A 26,860-nucleotide genomic window follows, 5' to 3' on the forward strand; every position below is an offset into this window, starting at 1 on the left:
TGTTTGAATTTTTCTACATATTAAGCTGATAAATTTTATTTTTAATTATTAAATAGTATGTATATATTTTGGTTAATTTTTAAGCATTTATTTTAATTTAAAATTTGTTATTAGTTAAGATCATTCACTGTACATATATCTGTAATTATGTGAGGTTGAGTGGTAGAGAGGGCTAAATAGCCCTAACTCCACCTCTTAAATAAAGGCATATTTCATTTCATTTCATTTCATATTTTCTTTTTCATTTCATAAATAATTATTTTCCATGCATTTTACAATACTATCAGAATTCATAAGTGAGTGAGTACAAAAATCTTATTTAGACTTCTTAGTTATTTTAAAGCAAACTTTTTTGTAATTTTGTTACAATATTTTGTTTCCAAATTGGAATTTAATCATAGATCTGTATCTGTATCAAGTAAATTTGTATTGACTTAACCCTTACCACCATTGCTCTATGGTATATGTAGAAAACTCGGTTCCCAAAATGCTCAATACAAAATTTTTCATTGTTAAAAGTGTTTGCAAAGCCAGTGCATTTAATTGCCGGGTAATTTATTCAAAAATAGGAACTAATCAACTGGTCCCTTTTACAAAAGCTCCTTTCTTTTAATATCTACTATATACTAAAAATTACCAAAATTATACTTTTGAAATATATACCTTCTCAGTTGCTTTGTCAGAATTTATAGGCAGCACAGTGTCAAGTTCAGGATACTTTTTCAAGATTAATAAAGTGGTTTTGTTCTTAACATGGAAAGCCGACATATCATCACTCTCCTGAAACATTCAAAAGTATTAAAAATTAGGTGAATAATAGTTGAGGTAAAGTATAATTTGAAGAAATCAAGAAATTTATTTGTAATAAACCTTTACAATCTTGGGTCCCAACAAATTACAGATAATTTATCGTTGGGTTCCCATCTTTACTATACACAACATCCTAATATAAATGTACTCTAATTAACAAAAAGAAAAACGTTGAAACACGCTTTTGGCGTCGGTGCTTTCAGCCATTACCAATGGAATGCACAACCAGACCACAGATAAAGTAATAGCAGAAACATATTGCTTGAATTAAACCATTGTATCATATACATGATCAACATATGCTATATCCACGACCATCTACAACTAATTCAATTGAAATGGTCTGAAACGTTTTTGAATAAAAATATACTTTTCTTGATATTTTTGTAAAAACTTTTTTTATGTTTTTTTAACACGTTCACTGCTGACATGGAAATCCATTATTGTGCAAATGCTGAAATATTTTATTTTATTTTTGGATGTTTATTATTTCTTGATTTATTATGTACATGTTCACGAAATGTTTTATTCAAAAATTAGCAATATAATGTAAAAAATAATAAATGACGCCACTTGGCGTCATCAGCATATGGCATCTGGTTTTGATGGGATATGCTGATGACGCCAAGTGGCGTCGTTCTTGTTTTTACGAAACTAACTCGAATTATAATATAAGTATTGATAAATGTATTGGGTACTTACCTTGTATCCATAGTTTTTATTCTTTACAAAATATAATATTCACAACAAGTTTATATTTACACTATATACATTGACACTTTTATACTTTTACTTGTGGTGATTTATAAAACAGTCACCCAGACATAGGCCAGGTTTACTGTCGCACACCTCACATTGGTATATTGTGTCTTTACGAATACCTTTACTGTAACACATTACACAACGTTTTCGTAGCCTTCTTCCTTTATATCCCATTGGGAGCTTTGTCGGTTGGTGTTCGGAAATATTTGGCATATTACGGGGCAACGGCTGGTTGTCTGCGGCATTCAAAAGATTCCTTATTATGTCAAGTCTGAATGTCAACAATGTCATTTTATCTCCAATATTGTTTTGACGAAACAGTAAAAAAGCATTCAAAACTGCCATTTGTAAAATGTGCACAAATACCTTTTTGTACCAGCGGATTGTTTTTCTTTCTGCTGGATAATAACTAAGCATCTGATCCTACCTATCTATGCCGCTCATATACTTGTTGTATTCTATTATTGGAAGAGGCTTTTGTTTTTCTACTCCTCGTTTATTTACTGACACGTTCATCTCATTTTCAAATTGGCTGGATATATATAGAACGTTTCTCTTATCCTTCCATTTTCCAACTACAACTCCTTCATGATATTTTGCACATGTTTCACCCTTCTTGAGTTTAGCTTGGACAACTTCTACTGGATTTTGTTGCCTATCTACACGCAGAGTCCCTGTTATGTACGTTCTTTGTTGTAACAACTGTTTAGTCAAATTGACACTGTTATAAAAATTATCTGCATAAACTGAATGGCCTGCGTTCAGACGTTCTCTTAGTAGATGCAGTACTACTTTTTCAGTGTGTCCCACACCACCTAACTCATCCAAAGCTCCAGAATATATACAGAACTTCATTGTAAGTCCATTAGGTTCACAAAGAAGATAAAACTTTATACCGTATTTGTGTTTTTTGTTTTTTATATATTGTCTAAAGACTAGGCGACCATGCCACAGGATCATCGACTCATCAATGGACAGTTCTCTTTTTGATGTATAAATGTTAAGCATTTTGTTATTGAAATGGTCTATCAGGAGCCTAACTTTCTGTAGTCGATCAGTACTATCTTGATCTACTTTGGCAAAGTGAAGGCAACGTAAAATACCCATAAACCGATCACGTGACATGTGTTTCCCAAAACAAGTTTGGAACAGTTCATCTCTTTTCCAATAACTCTCTAGTCTTGGCATTTTTACTATTCCTGTATGTAGAAAGAGGCCCAAAAATACCTTTAGCTCTTGGATATTTAGGTCTCGCCAGTAACTCATGCGTGAGTGTTGTGCATGGGAACTAGAAAGAAATACTTCTTCTGCGTATATATTAGTTTCCCTAATAATTGATTGCAGCATAACGTCATCTAAAATTAATGTCAAATAATCCATAGGCTTATTATTACCCGGTATTGGAACCTTAAGACCAGTAGGTTGGTTAAATATAAAAGTTTTCAAAGCAGGATTGTCATTCCATACTAACTGAGGTAAATCAGCTCTTCTCCTACCTTGTGTAGTTTGGACTGCACTGGCAATGGCAATGGGAGCAACCGTAGCTGGAACAGTAGGTGATGGAAGCGTCTGAACTGATCCATCCTGTTCATCTTCCTGGGTGTCATTACCACAGCTATCTAAATCCCAATCACTTTCCCCGGGAATATAAGTGTCACCACTACTCAGTGCTTCAGATTCCGTGTCAGAATTCAACTCGCGGTCAATTTCACTTATTGTCATATCTTGGGTTTCACGAGAGGTACTCGGCATATTATAACTCATTATAACATATATTTATTTACGCACTGATAATTTAAACTCAAAACGAACACTTAAACTAATAAGTATAACTTATTACACGAGTAATCACTCTGAAAAACAACCACTTACTGACTGATAAGACAGGATAATATGGCTACAAGTTTTGGCTTGCAAAAAGGTGGGAGTGACGCCAACTGGCGTCATCAGCATACAAGGCACGTTCCGTGTGACGCCAACTGGCGTCATCAGCATTGAACGTGTTAATGTGGGCCAATTTGTTTTCGGTAATCTGTGTAGGAATAAAACTGTTAGATACTTTTATTCATAATCAAAACATTCCAGGTCGATAACTATTTTCCTGTTCCTTTTCTGTATCCAGAAGCTTCTTCTTTGCCATCCTTAACCTTTTTCTTCTCTCCTTAGTCTCCGGTAAAGCTGCATAGTCTGCTTTCTCCACACGCATGTTGTCGATGTTTTGGAAGGTCTTTACACAGTTACTTCCAACTTTTACACATAGTTCATTGAGCACTTTAATTCTACCCGTTTCCATTATTAAATGTTATTATAGTATCATAATTGCCAAACTTCAAAGTAGAGGTCCCTACAAAGTTGATTTAGGGTATTCTTGTCCATAGGACTGAATTGAAACTTTCGTTTACATTTTGTGTTTTACCATGTGAACACTTGCGCAGAAGATCAGGGTTTGCCAAATCTTTATACGTTGGTTTTATGATTTCACATACAGCTTTGTCTAATGAGTGTTTATGTTTATAAGCTTGTCTTTCTTTTTCAGCTTGCTTATATTTGCACCATGCCACATCGCACAGCTCGTGTTGGGGATTGTCGTCTGTCGAAAGCTTGTGGAAGAATGTTGCCCATATTTCTTTTTTCATTTTTTCTAAATCATTTGTGTTGCGTCTGATGGCAGGACCATAATAATTTTGCAATGAATCTATTGCACTGTCAGTCAGCCTCCCTGATTTCCCACCAATTTTCAGGCCATCGCTCAACTTTTGCCCTTTCATGCTCTTTCGTAACCTTCCCCAAACACGCTTCTGTACATGGCCGACGCACTCCAACTTCTCAATTTTGAAATCTTTTCCATATGGTTGAGAATTCACTACTGACTGAGACCCTTTACTGACCCCATCTCCCAGATAATTCTTATATCGTACATTCCGAGTAGCAACAGATCGAGCTAATACATTTTTGGCACTCTCCACCTCCATCGCACCACTGGATCCTTCAAAGATCTTTTTACAAAAATGGGGCTTGGCCTTACCTTTACTTATACTGCAAATGTGGCAGTATTTACTTAGTGTGCCTCCACATCTAATACTTTGCTCGTGTCAAAACTTGAAACAGTCACAACACTGTTTAGTGATGAGAAGCCTCGTCTCTGCCATGTACCATCTAGTCCGATGCTTATATCTTTGGTTATTTCACCATCATCAGACACGTTATGTCTAACTGCTTCTTCTGTTGCCTCCTCTATTGACTTAGTGGCAACCTTTTCTAAGCATCTTACAAACAATGGATTGTAACGCTCAAACCGTGCAGGAGGTGTGGGCAGATCAAGCATCGCAAATAGCGTCCTCCCAGCCACAGATCCTTTTCCTATTGACCAAAGCCCGTAGACACATTTTACAAGAATTACTCTGTTTGAAGTCCAAAAAGAGTTTTTACTGTCACAAATAATTGATAGTTTACAAGCAAGCCCTTGTCTCTATTCAGTTTCTTCCAGTAGGCCTAAAGTATTTTCACTTTTACACTGTTTGCAATAATGCTTCTGTAATTATATCTATACTAACAATGATATTATTGTAAATAGATGAACCATTTTCTTCATATCCTACTGATGCATCGACAATCTTTGTTCTTGAGGCTGATGGAGGAGTAATGTAATTTTAGGTAGATTATCACACTGGTCTGGGATAGGTCTACGCTCAACACTTTCACAATCAGTTACGTACACTATTGTCCAAAATGTTCTCAACATCTTGTGGTTGAACTTTTCTATGCTGGTTACCTCGGAAACACCTCTTCCTCCATAATTTAGTAGATCTAGGCAAGATAAATGAATTCAATCACTAAAACAATCACAACTTCAAAGAACCAAAAAACACAAACACAATAAGGTTATAACTGTTATAAGAATCATGTGTTCATATGCAGATGATATTAAAAAGCATTCAAGCAAAGCAGGTTAGCCAATATGAAAAGAAAAATCATCCATGTGTTGAAAATCGTCATTATATGTCAAACTGATGAACACAAACGTGTGTAGACTTTAGAAACAGTATGGGGTGTTGATGAATGCTTGATTTTGCTTTGGTTAAACTTGCTATTTACTAAGGATGGTAAATAACTTCAAACACCCAAGTGTTGTATATCAATTTAATGTAGAAACCAAATACTTCGTTACTTATGTTAATCATAAAAAATATTGCCAATTAATCGTCAATCTTCAGTCTTATTTTATTTTATTCAATCCTTCCACTCGCCGACGCCGTATCATATATCTATGTCTGAACTACTCCCTCGTATTTGATTTGAACTTACTACCGTCAGGTTAGCGTCACTTGGTCGTCCAGACCGTGAAGTTATCGTCCCTTTGTAGTCTGTGCGTAAATGTGGCAGTTCTCAAAATATGAAGGCGCTTACAATAATTTAAAAACTACGATAAAATGAATAAAACTAATTATTCAAATGCAATCGTTCTCCAAATCTACACGGTTTTTCGAATTTAAATTTTGCACAAAGGTGTACTCTTAGTTGTATAATAAAACAAAGTCCCAAATTTAAGAACTTGACAGTAAGGGATGTATCGATTAAAGTAAATGCACGTTAAACATGCGTTCTCGATTTAAATCGTTCTTGAATCAAATTCGTATGCCAGGTGTGGCTCAAACGCAGTTGGCAAATGCAAAGAGTTTAAAATGTGAATTAGAAATAACTGAAATTGTTGATGTAAGAATAACAAGCAGCGGTACATCTGTTCCGATGCATACTGGAAAGAAAAGGTCTTACCAACTGAGGGGAGTAGAACGTAAAATTTACAAAAAGAAGTTGTTACTAGATCAAGCAAAAACAGTACAAAATGAATATATGAAACATATAAGTATAAATGCTGCTATTCATCTTAATATACATTCTGTCAGAACATTAATGACGCTTAGAAAATGTCGATCAGAAGCGTTCAAAGAATATGACTTACACTCAAATTATTTATTAGACCTATTTATAATGACAAAAACCGAATCAGTTTCATCCACTGAGGAGGAAAAGTATATAAGAAAGATAGTAGCCTCAATCTTTCAGATATGTGTTTAAAGTTCAGCAAAGAAAAATAATCGCAAGTAAAAACGTGCCAGCTGGTTATTTTGATGCAACAGGCTTGGTTTTAAGACAAGTGGTCTTATCTAATAACAAACCTATTCTGTATTCTGCATTGGTTTCTAATGTTAATGGTGAAATTTTACCTGTCCTAGAAATGTTGTCTGAGGTACATGGTATAAGCGCCCTAGCTGATTTATTTACAACTTACAAGTATTTCTGCTTAAAATCAAGTAAACAACATTGGCCACTTATTAAACGTATTGTTTGTGATTGGAGTTGGGCTATGATGATAGGAATTGTTATATCGGAACTCGATGGATTTGTTGCAATATCTCCGTATGTGCTACAACATCGTTACGGGCAGGAGTGGCCGCAGCAGTATAGGGTGCATTTCATGAAAATGGTTAGTGACAGGCTCCCAAAGGAAAAATATTTTAAACAAGAGAATGAAGGAAATAATACTGAAAGTGATGGGTCTGCTGGCAATATGCAATTCAATGAGTGAGACTGATGAGATCTACACAATGCTTGCAAATATATCACTCAATGAAAAGAAATACTCTATTACAAAACATGAAATAGATAAAGTGATCAGATATTTTAAAATAAAGACCTAGTTATATCAAAATCAGATATTCCTCAACATTAAAATATCAACGACATAGATAGTGAACATGTGAGTGGAAAAACAAAGATAGATAGCCCTTTTTATTACAAGATACTGTTCAATTCTACGAATTGTTACGGACAAACTACACACCATCAGGAAAAATGAACAATTAAACATTTATTACTGTCCAGGATTCTTCAATTATGCCCATAATCACTTAATGCCACTGTTGCTTTTTGGGAGTGGCTTAATGTTGCTTATGCGTGAAAATGAAGAATTTATTAGATTGTCAAACGCGAACGTTGAGAACTACTTCCAACAGGTTATAGAAACTGAAAAATACAACATATAAGTTTAGCGAGGAAGTTATGTCATTATGTCTATAACGAGATGCGTATTTATAGTTTAAATATAATAAAACATAACATACATTTACTGCATACATTTATAATACCTATTTAAAAAAATAATAAGAACGTATTTTTACGTAAAGAGTTAAATTAAATTATTGCTTCCAATGACCTTTCTAGAGTTCTAAAGAGAATGGAAAGAATGATTAAACATGTAAATTATTAGAATAAACACAAGACTTTAAGCAACATTGAAATAAAGTACAGTTGTTTTAGGAGGGACAAATCTCGTACAAACATGTCCAAGTTCTAAACCGAAAGTAATGCCGTACATTCCTATTTTGACATCGTATAACCGATATTATAGAATTGGGAGTACTTGTTGTCACACATTTTTTCTGCTCCCAGCAGTAGATTATTTTAAGATAGAACTTTCAACAGCCACTGCTCCTAAAGTCTGTTGGTAGTTAATCATCTGAGCACCAGATGAGACCTGATTGAAATCAGCTGTTCATACATCAACAACAAAATGGAAGAGTTGCTTTTGAATTGAGCCTATCTACCCCTAACATTTAATATACAATTTAAATTTATTATATGAATGATTTCGTTAATATTCATTGTGATTGATACATTTATCAGTGATCCATTGTGAATTTTTAATCCATCGGTATGGTGTGAAGGTTCATTTATTATGCAAAACGGAAGCACGTATGTGAGTGTTTGTTGATTTATTACGTTTTTAACAGTCTGGTATTTATTACTTTAGTTCTTATAATTTGTTCCATCGAAGCCATATTTTAATATCTAGGCTACCGATAATTCCAGCAATATTCTAAAGGATCTACTAAACACCCGAGGATTATTTTATATTTTTCCAGAACTTTGCAAAAAAGTGGTTTTGCCTGCTTATTTTGTAAAGACTTTTCAAGAATTAGTATTAAATGTAATTTACCAATTTATAATAAATATTGAAGGTATTTATTTATTGACTAAACTACATGGTACAAAATATTATTTAGGTACCCAAAAAGGTTAACCATTTTTCTACTAATGCTTTTACTTTGTATACATGGGAGGTAGGCTATAGGTAGGAGGATAATGCTTAAAAGTAAATTAAAAACAATTAAATTTATAAAAGGCCGGACTTTTTAAAAATGTAATAAAAGGAGCTAGTAGTTGAATGATCTGATGAACAGGAATGCCTTTGGCCCTCAAAGCCTGAAGTTACTCCCCCACGGTGATTGAGAGATGAAAAACATCCCTCAGTACATACAAACAACATACCAATCAGTATAATATAACATTCCAAAAAGCATATTATTTAACATAGTAGTGCGATGGCTGCTAACCACTACTGTAAAAGTACACACAAATTTTAATTCACATTACAAAGTATAATAAAACACACAACGTCTTTTCTATACATTGTTACACTGTAATAAGCAATATACTTTAAAGTGCACTCTTGACATTAACTTTTACATTGAATTGCAGAAAAATATCACTCACTAGCTCCACGAAGGAGAATAACAATGACTATTTCTGTAAATGACTACACAACTAAATCTAATCAATCAGGAAATGCAATGTCGAAATGCCCAAAGAAGTTGCACAATACCCAACAGAACTGAAATAACAAAGAAAAAACAATAAGTAATCTTCTCCATGGAAGTAACTAACAAAAATGACCCGGAAAAATGACGAAAAAAGTCCCGAAAACTCAAATTACCTTCAAATGCAGCCGTTAGACCTATTCATCCAGTGCAAATTATCATGTGAATGTTGACAACCTTGATATTCCCTCCTGTGGCTTCTTAATGTGTTGTACTCTCCTTAAAATTAAAACACATTAATAATTTTTGTACAATATATGGTTTGTGACTGCCTCAAATTCTTTCTGGAAATGAAAGTACTAATTTAAGAAGTTGTAAAAAGCGATTTTAGATCGTTATTGATAACATGGCTAAAGTAAACATTATTGGCTTTATAAACAAATAACACATATCAGATCATGTTGTATGAAAGCTTACTTAAATGTAAACTATACCAAACTATATGAATTCATCGTAACAAATCAAATACAGTTTCATTTATAAATTAATACATTGACGGAAATTGCAAGTTAGCTGAGCATTACCTAGTTAGAAAAAGTCAAACTAAATAGACCTAGCAATAAAAAATTAGGCTACTGATGTGAAAGAAATATTAATATATGTTAAGAATAATGTAAATAGTATATTTAATTATTAGTTTCTAAAGTGACCTATTGCGGGGCAAGATTGCATTTACGCACAAGGCGAAGCCAAGTGTAGAAAATGCTATCGAGCCTGTGAAAGAACTTTTGAGAACCTGTGAGAGAATACTGCAAGAAACTTTCATCACAATGAAAAAAACAAAATCCTTTGAAAGATTATTCAAAATTTAATAGGCTAGTAATTATCCTTCCATAAGGGGATGTAACACTATTTCATTATTCATTTTGGTGTTAAAATCAGCAGTTTCAACATAAAACTGTCAAAACAAATAACAAAATTACACTCCTATTGGTCATACCACGAATTTTAATTCTTCATATAGGGAAAGAGTTGTTTACATTGGGAAAGAATTCTTTACATAGGGGAAGTAATGTTTTGGAGAGGGAAAATCAGTGTACTTAGCTATGAGGGGAATGATATCTTTCGCAGATCTCAGCTGTGTTGGAAAGTACCCCATTACTGTAGAGAGTGATGAAAAAAAATATTAATTAACTACAAGTAGTATAGTAAAACAACAACTGAATATGCATTCAGCAATAAACTGTGTAGTTAGATTGTCTATTGTCATTCAGATCTGACTGGAACAAAGAACTAATGCAAGTTACAACACAACTGATTGTACTATTTATATTGTTAGGAAAGAACTGTATATAGTTAAGCTTCAGCTCCCAATTGTTTTAGAAAGATTGATCATTTAACAAATTATTAGTATAATAGCCAGAGGTGGCATGACCGGAATTGCAAATCTTGCAAGTATACAGGATAGCAGTGATTTTGGCAAGCACGTAGATAAGGAGGAGCAGAAAAATGTAATGGGGAAAATAATTATAATTTAGTTTTACTTATAATTAAAACAATATTTTCTGTTGTTTAAACTTTAGTTGAATATAAATATGTGCTATCTTCACAGTTACTTATTTAATTAATAGAGTATAAAGTCGAATGTCACCAATTTTGTAATTTGATTTGTTGGTGTCTTGGGGAAATCGTCCAGGTGACAGTGTAGTATTAAAACATGTGAAGTGATACAATAGAGTTGTACAGGGTGCGGCAAAATAAACTCCCTATTTTCATTGCTTCATAGCGAGTAGAAGGAGGCACTCAGAACGGTGGGGATAGCCGCAATCGACGGAGAGGGGAAAGTTTACGTGACGCTTGGCCTGTAGGCACTAGTCGTCAGTTGCCAACATAGAGAGCTTTTGCAGTCGAAGCGTTCATTCGTAGCAATGAATCAGTTATCATGACTCAACTCGAATTCTGAATGCGGTTTAAAATTCCTCCTCGTGATTCAGTACCGGACCGCAAATCTATTATTCTGTGGGTGAAAAACTTCAGAGAAACTGGTTCTGTTGTGAAAAAACCAGGTGGAGACCTTGTAGTGCCCATACACCTGAAAACATTAATGCGGTTAGGCAATCAGTTTTACAGTCTCCTCAACGATCATCTCGCAAACATGCAGCCACCCTTTGAATGTCCGACCGTAGTGTTCGTTGAATCCTACACATGGACCTTCATTTCCATCCTTACAAGATGGTAGCTGTCACAACGTGATTGGCAGAGTCGTAAAGAAGCGTGTCAAATAATCTTGGAAAGTCTCTCACCAGACACTGTTGTTTTTTCAGTGGCGAAACGCATTTCTATCTGTCTGGAAGTGTGAGTAAACAGAATTTTCGCTATTGGAGTGAAAATAACCCGCAGGAAATCACTCATCATCAGGAAATCACTGATGAGAGGCCTCATCATCGTCAACGTGTGACTGTTTGGTGCGCGTTATCACGATATGGAATCATTGGCCCTCATTTTTTTGAAGGGGATGGCAATGTTGTTACTATGAACTCAAACAGGTACGCCAATATGATAGCAGAATTTTTGAACCTGCGCTACAACAGAGGGCTTTCGAGAATGTGTGGTTCCAACAGGATGGTGCTACAGTCCATACTGCCCGAATAGCAATGAACGTTTAGAGGCAAATGTTTCCTGGCCGATTGATTTCTCAGGGAGGGGACATTGTGTGACCAGTACAATCACCCGATTTAACCCCAGGTGACATTTTTTTGTGGAGTTACTTAAAGGCCGAGGTGTTCAAACATCGCCCCAGGAACCTGCAAGATCTGAAGCAAGCAATACACGAGGAAGTTCAGCACATATTTCAAGCTATGCTTGAGAGAGTCCAGGACATTTTCAGAATTCGCTAATAATGAACTTCAAACAAACAAAATGTATTTGTCAAACCTGAGAGGATACTACAATAGTCCATGGGTTACAGGAGGCCAAGCCGGATGTTTCTAAATTGATTACACTCTTTGCTCTCACTCGTAATACTTGAAATGTCTATAGCTATTACACTTTCATCTTACAAAAGGTTGAGAGGTGGTAAAAGATTGTTTTGCATTGGGGAGTGAAATAGCTAGCATAAGTCCTAGGTATAGCTCAAGTAAAGGTTTTGTTATACTTTATAATTAAAAACAATTAATTAGTGAGTGTCCAAATAAATCCTGGAATTTTAACCAGGTACTGCAGACATCCTTATAAAAGAATGCTGGGACTCATGCAGATAATTTAAACATTTGTGTGGATGGATTGGATGATGGGACTCAAAGGGTTAATGAGCCATAGCTAATAAATTTTACTGTTAGTATTAATAAAGACAATGTAGTTGATACCCAAACTCAGTCATACCATATATCCCTAATACTTTAAGTGATTTCACTATTCTTTTTTATTAAACCTTATTTAATATTTACAATTTACAAACATATTTTTTCATAATTCAAATGTTTAGTGTTCAAGACATGAACTTGCATAACAATCATCAAAATATAGCATTTAAGAATGAGCTAATGTCTACCATATAAAGAGAACTACAAATCCTTATAAATTAAAAAGCAGTGAGTACTATAATATTCTATTTGAATTGACCAAAACTTGAGCTTATTTTGAAAGCACACTAGAGTATTGGCCTCCTTGAACCCAGATGAGAATTTGTACAATATTATACTGGAATAAAAAGTTTGTTTTTCAGAAAAAGGTGTTGATTAGTTTGCGAGAATGAATGAGTTAGTGCTGTGAAGATTGTACGTGTTTTACTGAGAATTGGTTTTTGTTTTTGAAGCCAATGACATGCAACAAATTCATTCCAACAAATGAAAGTTTGGAAAAGTCAACAAGTTAAATTGCCTAAAGAAACCTCTACATGATTGAGTCCACATATCACTTGCCAGCTTCTGAATGATTCTGGTGGACTCATGACCCCATATGATTAAACCATAGCTCATATAGGGATAGAAACATTTAGATTAAGCTGTCAGTAAGATGTCTTTACCAGAAAATGAATTCAAATTGCGTAGGATGATTAAACTACTGCTTAGTGTTTTAATTACTTTATCAATATGCATATAAATTGCATTAAATTATCAGACCAAGGAAATGGGAGCTGGAACTAGGACTGAGACAAAAATCTCCAATTATTAGAATTTAATAAGTTTAGTCTAAACTATATCCAGCCTTTCTTTTACATAGTTTCTAGTATTAGTTACTAAGCTATATTATGAATTACATTAGTTAAATTTTAGTATCAACTTTTAGTCTTTTAGCATTGTGTTTAAATGTATGTCTACTCCAACCTTATCTTCACTGAGCCTGGAGATGTTCCATCCTTGATATCGAGTGGGGTACACAGAATGTATTTCTCAATTTTTAGACACGAGCTTGAAGTTGGGTATAATCCTTAATCATCTTCCAGTCTAGAAATCTTTGAGCAAGGTTTTAGTAGAGTTGTTATCCAGAATGTCTGAGCAAACCCTGGTCACCCAATTAAGCAATATTAATGATCAGCCCATCTTTGCATTATCTGCAGAGTGCAATGTCATCCAGTTTCTCTTGAAAATCGGCCATGCATTCATTTTACATTAATTGAAGTAGCTTCGGTAGAGTTCACATTGATAAAATCTCTGCTTATACCAATGATGTTTGATTAGAATGTTTGAGTTTGGCATTCAGACAGTAAAAGTGCCTAAGTTGTCATAAACCATTTGGCCCACACCTATAAATACAGTATCTGGTGAATCCTGAGATGAAATTGATACCCACCAATGAGTGCTTTCAGAGTATCAGCCTAGATCAAGCCGCTTTGTAAAGCAGGGCTACTACATGTCCTGAAGCACAGTCTAGGGCTCCATTACGCCAATTATTTTGGTGAAAAAAAGGCCACACGAGACCTTGGGAGCTAAAATACCCCATGGCTCTTGGGAATCATCTGGTCATGAATGGCACATCCTCTAGGCCTCGCAGGTCCTAAAAATGACTTACAAATATGAGGAGGAAACTCTTCTTTTTCTCTTTTTATGTATTTTGTTATTACAAAAGAAGCCCTTCTTTAAAGATGCTATAGCTTACACCAAGAGTACTCCATTATCCATTAGAACAACGATCAATCAAAATACTAAATTTAGTTCATTTAATTTTACAATCTGGATTTCCAAAATAGTTTTCAAACTATTTCCAATTTATATCTCATGATAGTGTAAGAAGCACTCGCTCTGGTTCTCGTACCTTAAGAATGCCCCAACACAAGACTGTAATATTTGATAGATCTTTTCAAGTGATGGGTTGTCGTCTGTGGAACTCCCTCCCCCCAGAAATCACTCCTATTGAGGGAGATCGGCGGTTTGTGGCGGCACTGAGACGTTTGTACCATGAACGGTTGGTCGGGGCGGGTCCGTCCTAGGGGTCTGTGGGTGTGGTGCTGGCATTGTGTGTGAGGAGTGTGAGTGAGATAAAACACCATATATATTATTTATTTCTAAAATATTCTTATTATATATTTATAAATTTTTGTTATTAGGTATTAATTATAGTTTTTTGTTCTTATTAAAAATGGAAGTTGTAATATTATTTTGTGTTATGATTGTATAATTATATTTTTATTTTATTTTTTTTAGAAGTATCATATTTATAATTTTTTAATGTTTAGATTAATGTTTAATTTAATGTATTTAGTAAGGTAGATTAGTGTTAATATTAATTTGGTTAATATTTGTTACTGTAATAATTATTGTTCAGACAGGTTAAGTGTAAGAAAGGGCCATGAGGCCCTAACTTTGCATGTTTAAATAAACGAATTTTCATTTTCATTTCATTTTATTATCCTCCTTCTCATGATGAATATTTAAAGAGATCTCGTATAAGATAGTCTCAATCTCCTCTAAATATCCTACACTCTTGAAATTATACAGAAGATCTTTTTGATTTAAGTACAGTGGAGATTTTCTTATACTTTTTTCCCCAAATTCTTTAGGGTCAAAATATGGGGGTTTAGTTAAAATGAAGAATGTAGGGTTTTCGGTTCAGCCGCTATAAATTGTGTAAGTGTGGTCTGCCTCACCCTGTGTACGAGACACATTGAGTTTGGCGATGGCACGTACATGTCATTCCATTGGATTTGACTGAGGGTTAGCGAATAATTTTACGTTGGTCTTATAACCATATAAAAATATGGCAATGAGAAAATACATAATAAATAAATTTATAAACAAACTCAATACACTTGTAAGAGATTCAAACATATTAACACATGTAGCCTAACTATCCCAACACAAACAACATCATTTTATAGTAATTTAGAGTGTAGACTTTGCTATTTTAAATACTGATATGAAACCTGATTTAATGAACAAAAATCTGAATGTATCATGTGGAAAGATGTGTCGAGAAAGGTTTAATATCTAGACTATAAATTTAGCAAGAAACTTTGAAGTGTCTGCCTGTCTATCGGTCCAAATATATCTTGAGAATGAAATTAACTATAGATGTGAAATACTTCATGTAACCTCAGCAGCGAAGCTTGTTATCACACAAGGTGTAGCGTATTTCTACCTTGTCATATTTTGTTAAGTTTATGTAATAATTAAAACCTCTAAGCCTAATATTCCTTTTTATTAATCATTCTTTTTAACAATTCTCACCTACACAAAACTATTAATTAATCTATTTATTAATAGATAAAAATCATCTTTGGTGTTTATCACATACTTAACCGCAATAAAAAGTAAAATGTAAAATAGTTATATTTAAGAAATGTTAAAATTTTCTTGTGTTTATTTTATTCATTTGAATAGATGAATTTATAACAATAAATGCTCAGTATTTAAGAGCTAAAATGAAACATGATTCATTAATTAGTTATGCGTTTTACTGTATATTGTGCTTTTATTATCCTTGAATTAATACAATAAATGCTATCAATAAATTTAAACACAGGCAGTACAACATTCAACATCTTTATTGCTCTTTAAACACATTCAACAGTGCAATAGACTTCATCAAGTTACTAAAATATTCTAAACTAAAACTAAAACAAACAATTCAGATTCTACCTACTCAATCCAGCCTACCAGTAAATATATAGATCTATATAATTAATAACAACAATAACCAACAGATCTATATAAATTAACAATAATAAATAAATAACTATTAAGATATTTAACATGGATAAAATTTTAAAACTCAACAATATTAAAACCGAATAAATACATTGAGAGACAAAATTTTAAAAAAAATATTGTTGTGGTATCACAATTTAAGAATTCATCAACACAATAGAATATATTAACTTTTATCCAGCACTTCAAAATTGTTTTAAATTTGACTAAAGATACAGATCTAGCATTTAATGGTAACTTATTAAACAATTTAATTTTCATAAAAAGATGACTGCATTTTGTTTTGGTTAATTTAACCGGTAGAGTTGGAACAAATGCTTTGTTCTAGTAGGGTAATCATGAATATCCTGTCTAGTTGTAAATGTTTCAAATTGTTCCTTTACACTTATAAGACAGTAGAATATATACATATTAGGAATAGTCATTATTTTTAGTTCCTTAAAAATTGGAACACAGGTCTCTCTTTTTGAAACATTTTTCATAATACGTAATGCATTTTTTTGCCATTTCAATACTCTTACTGCACTACTACTGTTCCCCCATAGAGTTATACCATAACAAGTGTGAATGGAAAAATGCATAATAGGAGGCTATAGAAGCACATCCATAGCTATGCAATGTTTCAATTTACTCAAGAGATAGACTACTCTAGATAAGTTTTACACAATTGATCTGTGTGATGTTCCCAACTTAATTTGATGCACACCACTTATATTACATAAATTATAATACATTAACACGTATTTTTATATTTTAACTACTTATTCCATATTTTCAGGCTTTATATCAGCGTATTCAACGGTCAGTTAGCCTTTGGAAGACAACCTAATAACACCATGATAACTATTAAAATGTTCTATTTTTGTAACAATGTGGAAAGAATCAGACAATTTAATTCTGCCTTTTGAACTGAACTCCTGGGACTCACACGCTTCTTGATAACTTAACAAACAGCATGGAGGGAATTTGAGAAGCTGTTAGAAGTCTTAAAGGTAATGTTACTTAGTTGTTTTGATTCATACATAAAGTATTTATGTTACAAATTAGATCATTATAAATGTAATTTTTACAACAGTAAGACAGTTTATTTACGTTATACGTGCAACATAAATTACAGTAACATTTTAATATTATTTGTATACACTGTATTAATTTTTAAATTGTTATACATAGATAGTAAAGTTAAAGATCATATTTTTATATGTTCATTAAGCCTACAATGTGGATCAAAACTGCACTTTTAAAGTTTTTAATGGATATATTTATTTTATATTTTTACACTTAAAACTTAGAATGTTTGATTATTTTGAAGTAACTTATTTTTCGTCCTTTTAGCAACTTGTGTAATATATTTGATTATGGTGCTCCTCTAGTATTTGTTTAATGTTTTCATTTTAATATTAAGTAAATGCCTAGTTTTTATATCTGTATAAATATGACACAGATAACCTAACTGTTCTTTCAGGATAACTTTCCACTTAAGATTTTATTTATTCAATGTAATCTCTGTATAAAACATCTTGCCAAAACTGAGTAAAAGTTGTTCCATCAATATGTTTCCATATAAGGGACGAGAGAAGAAAAATTAAGATTAAGGGGGCCTTTTTGTTGACAGTCAAACATATTTAGACAGATTTTAAGTTTTCGTCTTTGTCAGGTAATTTTCTATGGTAGTTTTCCTTACAGGTGGCAACACTGAGCGGATGTTCAGTATCAAATACTGCCATCCTGTTTATATACAACCACATGAAGTTAGTTTGTGTTTTTTTGACGTGTTTAAAACACAGGAAAATGGATGTTTTATTATAATATAATTATGTTGTTATCAAGACATAGACCTAATTATATTTTGTGAATAGTCAACAAAAAGTTTTAATAGTCAGGAAAGTTGAGTAACTTTACACTGTGTTTGGACCGAAAGTAATTAGTGTAGGAATTGTTCGGGGATGGTTTCGATTTAAAAAAAATTAAGTACATAAATCCTGACTGAAGAACAATCGAAGATATAAAATAATTTTTAAACAGGTTCTATTCACAAAAATATATTTTAAACCTTTCAAAACATGTTTGACACGCTCAGAACAAATTTAAGACTTTTAGCAAATATTTTAATTAGATATTTTTTACAAGTTAGATTTTTGTAATTTATAATATTGCAGAACTCGCACCCAAAGTGTTAAAGCATCATCTCCTCCAATTTTGACTTAATTTTCAAAATTTAGTTTTTGAAAGTTATGAGAAATATCATGTATGAAAATTTTAAACAACAAGATGAAAGGTAAATAATCTTAACAGATTGAGGGACATCTGCAGGAATATCATTCAACACACAATGGATAATCACCTTACACTTTCTTAAAAGCAACACCATCACACTATTGCATTTGTGTCACAAGATTCATAAAACTGATAAAACAAAGCTGAGCGGATTCACTTAATCTGAGTTGTAAAGTATTAACGTACTACTCACATTTAAATTGAGTAGTACTTAGTAGTATACTTTGTATTTGATATGTTGAAACTTTATATTGTATTACTTACTTTATTGCTACTCATCACATGTCACTTTAAAAAATTTAAGATTAGTTATCAAGGTTCCTCGAGTAGGTAAAAGGGATTGTTTAAAATATACTACTCTGGTTTATTTATGTGTTTGTGTTACATGGTGAGTAGCTATGCCAGCCCGGGTAGCAGTATGGCGACGTAGACTTCCCGTGCTATCATGGCTACCAACCTATTCCACTAGTGATGCTATCTCCGACCTGGTGGCAGGAATAACTGTGGGCCTGACCCTTATTCCACAAGTCATTGCATACTCAGCCCTTGCTGGGTTAGGACCACAGGTAACTAAAGAAGCTTTAAGTAAAGAATGTGCATATCTGAACATGGCCAAAACAAAAACTAATTGAGAGAACTTTTGTATTCATTATTTATTGATTTTATTTTAAATAGTACTTTTTACAATCATTTTTCTGCATTTCATAATATTCCTTAAATCATTTGTAAAATTAACTTAATTAAAACTTGAAAATTTGAAAGTATGGATGGATGTCAAGTCACTGACCTGATTTTACATCCTCCAAATTTCTCTGTATATTGAATCAAGAATGTTTTGTAAAGTTTCAATTTCATTGTCGTTGTACAATTTCTTAAGAAGAATAAAATGTTATATCGGGTTATTAAACTATACATTGTTTTCAAAATTCTTAATTAATTATTTAAATATCAACAAATCTCAAAACTGTTCAAACTTATCAGTACTGTTTTTAAAGACCAGTCACATCACACATTTGCTGCGATGGTGTGTACCATGTGGTGCATCTGTGCTGTATGGTGATTTTGTTTGTTTCCTCTCTACTTGGTATTAGGTTTGAGGTATTTGTTTGTGACATTAAACTTTCTTGTTGTTAAGTATGACTGTAACAAGTTTGTCAATTATGTGTTTTGATTTGTTTATGTTGCAAGCTTAACCTTGCCTGATAATACCTGAAGAAAGAGTCTGATTGTTGAATCAACCAATTCCTCAAGAGTTGTGTTTCAGTATTTTTAGTGTATAATTTTGCCAAATGTACGTAATCTTGATGTGAGGGTAAAGAGAAGGCCCGACTGATTACACTCCCTATATATTGCTGATGAAAGCAAATTACAACAGACATAAAACAGGAAAAATGTGTGGCACTAAAAGCTGTGAGATTAAGAACCTCACAGTTGCTTGTTTGAGAGATCATAATTTTTTCTAGTAGCCCTTCTGGTTCCACTTACTCCTTCTGGCCATTTTCACCTTTATGGTAAGTACTAAGGTTCTTCTCAGAGTAACAACCTCTGATGTCTGGTAAGAGGATGGCAATCCTTCCAGCTCCTCCTCTCCACCAACCTCCACTGGCGTAGTGTAGCGGGTACAACGGTTATCTTGTGATAACCGGATGAAGCAACATCAAGCGTAGCTGCTGCTTGCATGGGTGACCACTGAGCGATCCTGACCTTACAAGCAGCCCGCCTGCTCGGGCGTTGGTGGTGGTTTGTAAATCACCTTTAAGCCGTTGGTCTCCAGGTTAAGTGTTAGAGAGGGCTTCTTAGCCCTAACTTCGCCTGGTAAAATAGGACTTCTTTGCTTTACTTTTACCTCATGCCAAAACTTAGTTCCGAGAGAACCAATGGGCCATTAGACGACAGTCAAACTGTTACTATATCCAGACAGGTACAAACCAGCCAAGACCTCACTGGAGCAGTGTATGATGTGGTGTTTATGTTACAAGTGTTTAGGGTAACACTAGTAAAAATAGTACAAATCCATAACATGTAATGTCTAATGTCTTAGTAACTTAGTATTCTAAAATGGTTCATATCTTTGGGATGTCACCAAAGCGAGAATGTAGTATTGTGTACTGCCAAATGTGAAGCAATGCAGTAGATTGCTGTGTTGTTAGTGTTCAAGCCTGTCTGACCCTCAACCACCACAAGCACACCAAAAAAATGTTTGATACTTTAAAATTCTAATCATCAAATTTATTAAATAAATTTAGATAAAGCCCATGATAAAATATAGCAATACTGGCATAAAAAATATTCTAAAGAAACAAACTACTATTCCAAGCAAAGATTTTTGGAACAATTATTAGAAAATCAATTGACCTAACGTTAGAACTATTTTACAGTATGGACTATACTCTAGCCTGATGGGAGGACTGGTCTATTGTGTGATGGGTTCCACTCGACAATTGTGTGTTGGTCCTACAGCTCTTGTGTGCCTGCTCACATTCACCTACACACAAGATACAAACGTCGACATGGTTGTCCTCTTGACATTCCTCTCTGGCTGCATCGAACTGCTTTGTGGGATTTTCCAACTGGGTATGTTCTCTTCTAAATTACTGTACATAAAGAGGGGAGACTAGATATAGTAATGTGTCCTATATTAGTGTTAATAAGTTTTACTATATTTAGAACAGATAATTAATGTATTCTGTGCTATTTAGAATTCAAAACACTTTTATTTACCATTAGTTATATGTTTTTTCATCGAAACATTCACACTCAACAGCTGCATTGACAATGTAATAAAAATGGTATTGTCAGTCTTATATAGGTCAGCAATGATGGTAAGAGAGTTAATAGTACTTTTCTATTGTCAATTCTAATCATAAAAATATTTTGTAAGGTTAAGTATGATATCAAGCGTATTATTTCATTGGTTAATAATTATTAATTTTATGAGAATTTTGAAGAGGTAATAGTACTATTAAACATTTAAATGTTATTGAAATTACTATTTATTGCAATCCAAATTCAGGTATTGGTTATTTTCTTTATTTGCTTGAAATCTTTCTTAAGGTTTTAACAGACATTATTATTGCAATTTTATAATTTCATGAGAATGTTATTACAAAAACCGTAACTACCAATAAATCTTTGCCTAAAATGTTTGATCTTTATTATCTAAAGGAAGAAAGCGCTAGAATAAGTTTATGTGTAGACAACATAATTAACAACAAATCAAAAGATAAAATAATCTTTTAAAGTTATTGGAGTATTTCAAGAGATAGTTACCTTACATAAAATATAAAAATCTTAAAAATCTGTCTGCACCAACTATTCCAGTTTTAATGATTGAAAATATTGGCAATATTTAATTTTGTTTTTCGTGGTTTTAAAAATGAGTTAATACATTTTAAGACTCCCAGGCATGATTTTATATTGTGTTTGTGTGCGTGTGTGTGTGTGTGCGTGCGCAAGACTAAGTGCATCACTAAGTGAAGAAGCTTTTTATAGTTCTTAAATAAAAATTTGAAAGGAGTTACTTGTGATTATTTTGGAAGAAGGTACATTTTTAAACACAGAATCACAAACCTCACTCTCATATGCAAGAGAGGTGGCTACTCTTCCTACCCAGATTTTAATCAGTTGTATTAGTGCTAATATTTGATAAAGTTTTACAATTTTGTCAAAACAACAGTAACTACATCTTTTTACTAAGAATGACTTGTTATATAAAGAACAGTTTGGTTTAACCCTTTATAGGGCAAACAATATTTTTGCCATTTTGCGCGGGAAAGCTCTCCGGTCGAAAAATCAACCACCCTGAAAATCTTGAAATGACCAACAACTTTTTTACCATGTTTTGCATTTTTAACGATTTTGTTTCATTGTAAATGCTAACACTAGACATTACAGATCACTAAATAATTTTTTTTATGTTTATTTAATTTTTTAGAGGGCGGTTGAATTTTCAACCGGAGAGCGTTCCCGCAAAATGAACTATGTATGTGTTTGCCGGTTTAAAAATCAACCACTTAGAAAACTTACGAAATTGAAGGAAAAATTAAAACAATAGATTTAGCAAAACATAAAAAAAATGCCTTTTATTTATACAGAATTGAAAATTGCACAATATTTTTATACAAAATCTTGTCAGTGGTACATATTTACACCTTTAAAACATATTTATAAAATTGGCCATATTTATATATGAATGTACCTATGTAAAAAAGGAAAAAACAAATATAACATTTAGTTAGATAATAAAATACGAGTATAAATGACACTTAGTAAAAAATTAAAAAGTCCTCCAAATATTTCAAACATGTATAAAGTCAGCTAACAGTGAAGTATTCTATAAATTATTCATTTTTTAGACAAAATAATTTTATTTCTTACAGAAATATCTACTATTTCATAGGTCTATTTGTTTTGGTAGCTATTAGCATAAAATACGTTTCCAAACAGAAAAATTAATGGTGGAAAATTATAACAGTTTTTAAAATTGTGCTATCATGTAAATACCATATTATTGTACTTTTGGCCTAATATCTTGCCTGCACTGATTATTTATATCTTAAAACGCCCTAATTTATCTTTTGTCATAATTTTAAAGTGTTATACTAATGTATTTAAAACTCTGAGGACTATATATATTTTTTATAAATATTTTCCAATGTCATGATTTTTAGGTTCAGTGTAGAAGCAAAGACAAAATTGTAGTTAAATAATTTCAAGTGACGGTGACAACGATAAATGACTGATAAATCAAATACCTAAAACATTGTAAATAAAATTAAGTTATTACAAAGAACTTCATATTTACCTGTCAGGAGATAAATTTGATATTAACACGCTATCACGCCAACTGCTGCTTGGTTCACGAGCTGGAAAGGTCTCTGGTTGATAAATCAACCATTTGCCACTCTGTCACTTAAAACTGACAACAGGAAGCAACAGGCAAGCTGAACAAAATTAGTAAGCTTCCATACAACCTACCAAGCTACAGGAAACAACAAGAACGACAACTGCATGCTCTGTCACCGAATTATGAACCATATTGTAAATGGTTGAATTTTTAACCGGAGACTGTTCCCGCAAAAGTAATAAAATTTCCTTGCCCGTACAAAGGCAAATTAGGTGGTTGATTTTTTCTACCGGAGACTGTTAAAGGGTTAATGCTGTGTTGTATTAAAATAAAGCTTATCAGGACAGTTATTAAGAGAGATTTTAAATAAATCAATCACAACTGTTACATTGACAGGGGAGTGAGAGAGAGATGTGGAGAGGGAGAAGAAGCGCGGACTCACTTCCCCCTCCACATTTCTTACCAACCAATCATTAGTCGCCACTGTACCACTCGTAGGGTATGTGTTACATAACAGCTGTTTTACAAATCCAGTAGTAATAACAACAGCTGTTAACAAAAAACATTTGTTTAAATACTGCTTAATTATGCTAACATATTAAATAGATGCAATGGACTCAACATAAATAATAATATTTGTTATTACGTAACAATGAGAATAACAAAACAAAGCGTGATGCTCCATAATACCAACGCAGGGAAGCAGAGCACCAGCAAGAAATAAGATCAAGCAGTAAAATAGGGCGTGGCGGTAGGCGTGGTCAAGCTCCTGCCCCTCCCCTCACCCCTATGCGCAATAAATCTTTGCGGAGGTCGCTTTCAATACGGCTCATCTATAGATACCCTCTATTGGTAAGGTATTTTCCCTAGTTTTACTGGCACATGAGGGGTTAGCTTTGAAATTTAAATTTTTTGTGAAGGTTCAAAAAGAAAAAGAAAATTTTCTGAAATAAATAAAGTTCAAACTAAAATAAAACTTCTTCTTGAAAATAATCACTGGATTTAAAATTAAAATAAAAACTTCTTGATGACTTTTAAGTTCAGACTTGTAATATATTCGTCACTCAAATTGTACAAAGTTCTTACAGCTTGTCTTTTATTCAATTTTCAAAAATCAAAACTTTCACACTCTAATCTGATCTGGCAATTCTTCACTTTAATTTTATCTTCAAAATTCAATTTTATTTTTTTACTAATTTTCTTTACTTTACTTTAAATATTACTTCTTTTCAGTTTTAGATAAATAAAGAATTCTTCAGTGTTAGAGAATTGAAGAATTCTTCAGTGTTAGAGAATTAAATTGCTGAAAGTATCCGCAGGTTCGATGACGATTAGCAAGAATAACTCTAAGCACTTTCAAAGACTACTCGTTGCTACTACTACTGATCAACTGAGACGGGAGGTACTTATATATTCGTTATCAAACACTCCCATCTGCAATGCGCGCCTCGCTGACAGAAGCCTCTTTTGTACTGTCCAGTCCTTATCATTCTTCTGGGCCTATTCCTTCCACCGGTAATCAGTTACCCCAGAATTACAATTTAATACAATCGGTACAATAATGATAAATGTATGTTGAAGCATACAGGAAATTCATAGCCATAGCACAAGAAGGAATTTTAGATTAGATTTATTTCAAGTAGATTGGAGAAAACAACCCCCACATCTGTATTTGGGAAAGAGTATTTGTATATGCATGAATAGTTAACCAACATAGTCTTAGTAATTTAATTGTTGTTTTTTTAAACATAGTGAGACAATTGTATTTGAAAATTCTTGAGACAATTATGTTCAACAAATATATGTGTTTGAAACAGTTATAACACCTAACAATAGAAAATGTCCATAATTGTATTATTCTTTTAATTATCTTTACAGGTTAAGAATACTGAATACTGTTTTAAATGTGTTGTTATCAACATTATGTATTATTTGTTTTGAATGTGATTATTTTATTTATCATTAATGTATTAAAATCATAAATTATATTACTTTTATGTACTGTTATTTATTTGATTAGTGTTGGTTTTATTTATTATTTAAGATTCTGAAACCTAGTTAAGTGAAAAAGCAGTTGTTTTACTTTAACTACTTATTACATTACTTTTAGTATTTTTGTATAAACATATTTTTTTCAATCAATCTGATTAGTATGCCAATGTCAATGGCAACAATGTAGATTCATGATTATTGTCTTCATTAGCTATCCTCCCCCAAGAAAAAAAAAAAAACAGTGATATTCAAGCCAAGTTATAACTATTTTTCTGCTCTGCAGACAAAATGTAATACTACTCTCCGCTGAGCATATTGTGCTCCTGTTTTATCACGCTTGGTTTATTACAATTTTACACATTTTTTTGTCCTGTGTTGTTTTGTTTCTTTACACACTATGCAGTCGTTTGGTCGTTCTTCAGACAGCTGGGTTTGATATTTATCTCATGTCCCTAATTCCGTGTACAATTCTCATGTTCCGTGTCTAATTCTCTGTATTTTTATTTATAAAATCACTTCAGATAAAAAGTAACATGGCTAATCCTCCTCATAATTGGGGGTCGGCTGTTGTTGAATATCACTTGTAACATAATCACATTGAGATATTTTATTGGTCACTTCCAGGTTTCCTTGTAGATTTTGTGTCGGTGCCGGTTGTGTCAGGGTTCACTTCTGCAGCAGCTATCATCATCGCTTCATCACAGGTCAAGGCTCTTTTCGGTCTGCACTTCAAGAGTGACAATTTTGTATCAACTTGGGTCCAGTTCTACCAGCACGTACAATCTACACTCCTGACTGACCTGACTCTTGGGTCGATGTGCATCATTACTTTACTGCTCTTGAGGGTAAGTGTCTCTTAATCTTTTTACTCCTTACTCACTTGTTTTGACTCTGATTCAATGCTCGATGCTTTCATTCTTGTGTAAAAAACACAGAATGAGTGGTAATTGAATGATGAATATCAATCCACACAAAAAATTAACCCTTTGCACGCCATTAATAAGTCCATTCACTTTCCTATAACACTAAGACAAGTAAAAAAATGTTGTTCAAGCTAATTTTTATAATAATTAAATTATAAATGGTTAATGCAAAAAAGTATAAATCAGGCTTACTTAAAATTAGCGTATTTACTGATAAAAATTAAAAAGAACTATTTACAAAACTTTTTATTTGAAATAAATTTAAAGTTCATTGTAAAATGTAATTAAACTGAAAGTTTGATAAACTACTAATTATTAGTTTATATTCCAATCACAACACTACCACACAATGAAGAATAATAATGAGATACTTAATAGATGCACTCGTGAGAACCGAGAAAGCAGTAATACACGCCACGGATATATTTAGTCATGGCTGTCGGAGACGCAGAACTGACAAGCAGACGGTCGGAGTTTGACAAAGGGCATTCCCATTCCCCTGAGTGA

The 26,860-nt window shown here is 33.0% G+C and overlaps 2 protein-coding genes across 6 annotated transcripts in view; one reads left to right on the plus strand and one right to left on the minus strand.

Moving 5' to 3' along the window:
* LOC124369833 (zinc finger and SCAN domain-containing protein 31-like) overlaps positions 1-5,471 on the minus strand; it is a 44,398-nt gene extending 38,927 nt beyond the window's left edge. For 2 of the 5 annotated variants that reach the window (XR_006923101.1, XM_046827961.1), the window contains exons 1-2: positions 1,513-4,588; positions 664-780 (exon numbers count right to left, since the gene is read on the minus strand). Coding sequence is in view for 4 of the 5 variants with exons in the window: in XM_046827961.1 (XP_046683917.1) it covers positions 664-768 (105 nt within the window). In the remaining variant the exon portion in view is untranslated. The other 3 variants (XM_046827963.1, XM_046827962.1, XM_046827960.1) reach the window with 3 other exon arrangements.
* Positions 5,472-8,128: 2,657 nt separating this feature from the next.
* Positions 8,129-26,860, plus strand: part of LOC124369834 (sodium-independent sulfate anion transporter-like) — a 41,930-nt gene continuing 23,198 nt past the window's right edge. The window contains exons 1-5 of the mRNA XM_046827964.1: positions 8,129-8,329; positions 17,094-17,307; positions 18,989-19,158; positions 20,971-21,166; positions 26,055-26,275. Coding sequence (XP_046683920.1) covers positions 18,991-19,158; positions 20,971-21,166; positions 26,055-26,275 — 585 coding nt within the window. The 5' untranslated portion in view covers positions 8,129-8,329; positions 17,094-17,307; positions 18,989-18,990. The remainder of the gene's footprint in view (positions 8,330-17,093; positions 17,308-18,988; positions 19,159-20,970; positions 21,167-26,054; positions 26,276-26,860) is intronic.

This window comes from Homalodisca vitripennis, chromosome X (assembly GCF_021130785.1).
Source record: "Homalodisca vitripennis isolate AUS2020 chromosome X, UT_GWSS_2.1, whole genome shotgun sequence".
NCBI lineage: Eukaryota > Metazoa > Arthropoda > Insecta > Hemiptera > Cicadellidae > Homalodisca > Homalodisca vitripennis.